Genomic DNA, 1,840 nt, shown 5'->3' on the forward strand with positions numbered 1-1,840 from the left:
CATACACAAATTATTTTAGCTCTCACCTAAGTAAACATCAATTATATTGATAACTCTAAAATGGCCACTGTAACGACGCAAGCCTCTGCCGCGGTCTTTCGTCCATCCGCCACTAAGACAAGGTTCCTCAGTGGATCATCCGGTAAACTAAACAGAGATGTGTCTTTTAAATCATCAACTTTGTCTTACAATTCATTCAAAATTGAAGCAAAGAAAGGTGAATGGCTTCCAGGCTTAACCTCTCCTACTTACCTTAATGGAAGGTATGTATGTACATTTCACACACGGAATTTATATTTCGAAAAAATTATACAAATGGTCATTTGTCTTTGCTTCATACTGCATGCCTACTAAACAACTTCTAATATAATTGTTGTAGTCTTGCTGGTGACAATGGTTTTGATCCGTTGGGACTCGCGGAGGATCCAGAGAACTTGAGATGGTTCGTTCAGGCTGAGCTAGTGAACGGTCGATGGGCTATGTTGGGTGTTGCAGGGATGTTACTGCCTGAGGTTTTCACTAGCATTGGCCTTCTTAACGTACCAAAATGGTTCGATGCTGGAAAATCCGACTACTTTGCATCTTCCTCAACATTGTTTGTGATCGAGTTCATCTTGTTCCACTACGTTGAAATTCGACGTTGGCAAGACATTAAGAACCCTGGAAGTGTGAACCAAGATCCTATTTTCAAGAGCTACAGTTTGCCTCCTAATGAAGTTGGTTATCCAGGTGGCATTTTCAACCCACTCAACTTTGCACCCACATTGGAGGCCAAGGAAAAGGAAATTGCTAATGGTAAATCACTAATTAACACAATCATCAAGTCCATATTGTATTATTATCAATGTATATAAGTTAAATTCTTTCGTATGATGTTGGATTTGCAGGGAGATTGGCAATGTTAGCATTTTTGGGATTTATAGTGCAACACAATGTGACAGGAAAGGGACCATTTGACAACTTGTTGCAGCACATTTCAGACCCATGGCACAATACCATTATCCAAACATTTTCCAACTAGAATGTAATCATGAGTCAGTAATTTTTTTTTATGAAGAAAAAAAAAACAGAGAGATTTATTGTAAACAATGGAACTCTACTGTACAGAGCAACTAAAATTGTATGTCACATTCATTTATATAGTACTACTACAATCATATTTCTTGAAATTTGGCAAGTAGTTTTATTAATTAGCATTGAAAAGAGTAATTACAAAACTAAACATGAAAATGAATAATGCAGAGTTATTGAAAGGTATGCTCCATGAGCTTCACAAATTCACCAAAATCAATTTTTCCATCTCTGTTTTCATCAAATGGTGCAATCATCCTCTGGCAATCCAACACAGATAATTCCAAGAACCCCATCTTGGAAATGACTTTCTTTAATTCATTTGCATCAATGTAGCCATCTCCATTTTCATCAAACACATCAAATGCTTCTTTAACTTCCTCCAAACTAGGCTCTGTTTTTTCAAATGAATCGAAAACCTCAACCAATTCTACCTCATCAATATTCTTATCCCCATTTTGGTTGCAAAAATTTATTAGTGTGTCGAATACTAACTCAACATCCTCGTCTAATAACCCCTCACTATTGATCACATTCGCATTTGATGAAGTTTCAGCATTCTTATTATATGGAGTACTAAAAACCAAAAGAATGGCTCGAAAAAACGAAGAAAAAGAAGAACAAAATTCATGAAATGTGATTACTAAGCAAAAAAACACGTAACTTAATATGGTTGAATTAAAATGATTGAGTGTATCACTATCACCCATCTTGTTGGCCTGAGCTGAGAATGAAAAAATCTTCTCCATGGACTTGTGTTTTCTTTAGA

General features: G+C 36.1%; 2 protein-coding genes across 2 annotated transcripts; one reads left to right on the forward strand and one right to left on the reverse strand.

Moving 5' to 3' along the window:
* Positions 1–1,148, forward strand: LOC102583646 (chlorophyll a-b binding protein 4, chloroplastic-like). The gene is made up of 3 exons (XM_006354712.2): positions 1–263; positions 380–795; positions 888–1,148. Exons 1-3 carry the CDS (start codon positions 61–63, stop codon positions 1,019–1,021), a joined length of 753 nt encoding a protein of 250 aa, XP_006354774.1. The 5' UTR covers positions 1–60; the 3' UTR covers positions 1,022–1,148.
* On the reverse strand, positions 1,063–1,840 carry LOC102602408 (probable calcium-binding protein CML30). Its single transcript, XM_006354765.2, has one exon. The coding sequence runs from the start codon at positions 1,818–1,820 to the stop codon at positions 1,245–1,247; it is 576 nt and encodes a 191-aa protein (XP_006354827.1). The 5' UTR covers positions 1,821–1,840; the 3' UTR covers positions 1,063–1,244.

The sequence above is a fragment of the Solanum tuberosum genome, unplaced genomic scaffold, assembly GCF_000226075.1.
Source record: "Solanum tuberosum cultivar DM 1-3 516 R44 unplaced genomic scaffold, SolTub_3.0 scf00180, whole genome shotgun sequence".
NCBI lineage: Eukaryota > Viridiplantae > Streptophyta > Magnoliopsida > Solanales > Solanaceae > Solanum > Solanum tuberosum.

Bases quoted from the DNA above. Each gene is read 5' to 3' on its own strand.
- LOC102583646 (XM_006354712.2), top strand. From the start codon at position 61: ATGGCCACTGTAACGACGCAAGCCTCTGCCGCGGTCTTTCGTCCATCC. The intron at 264-379 runs GTATGTATGTAC...TAATTGTTGTAG, and splicing joins CCTACTTACCTTAATGGAAG to TCTTGCTGGTGACAATGGTT. The intron at 796-887 runs GTAAATCACTAA...TTGGATTTGCAG, and splicing joins GGAAAAGGAAATTGCTAATG to GGAGATTGGCAATGTTAGCA.
- LOC102602408 (XM_006354765.2), bottom strand. From the start codon at position 1,820: ATGGAGAAGATTTTTTCATTCTCAGCTCAGGCCAACAAGATGGGTGAT.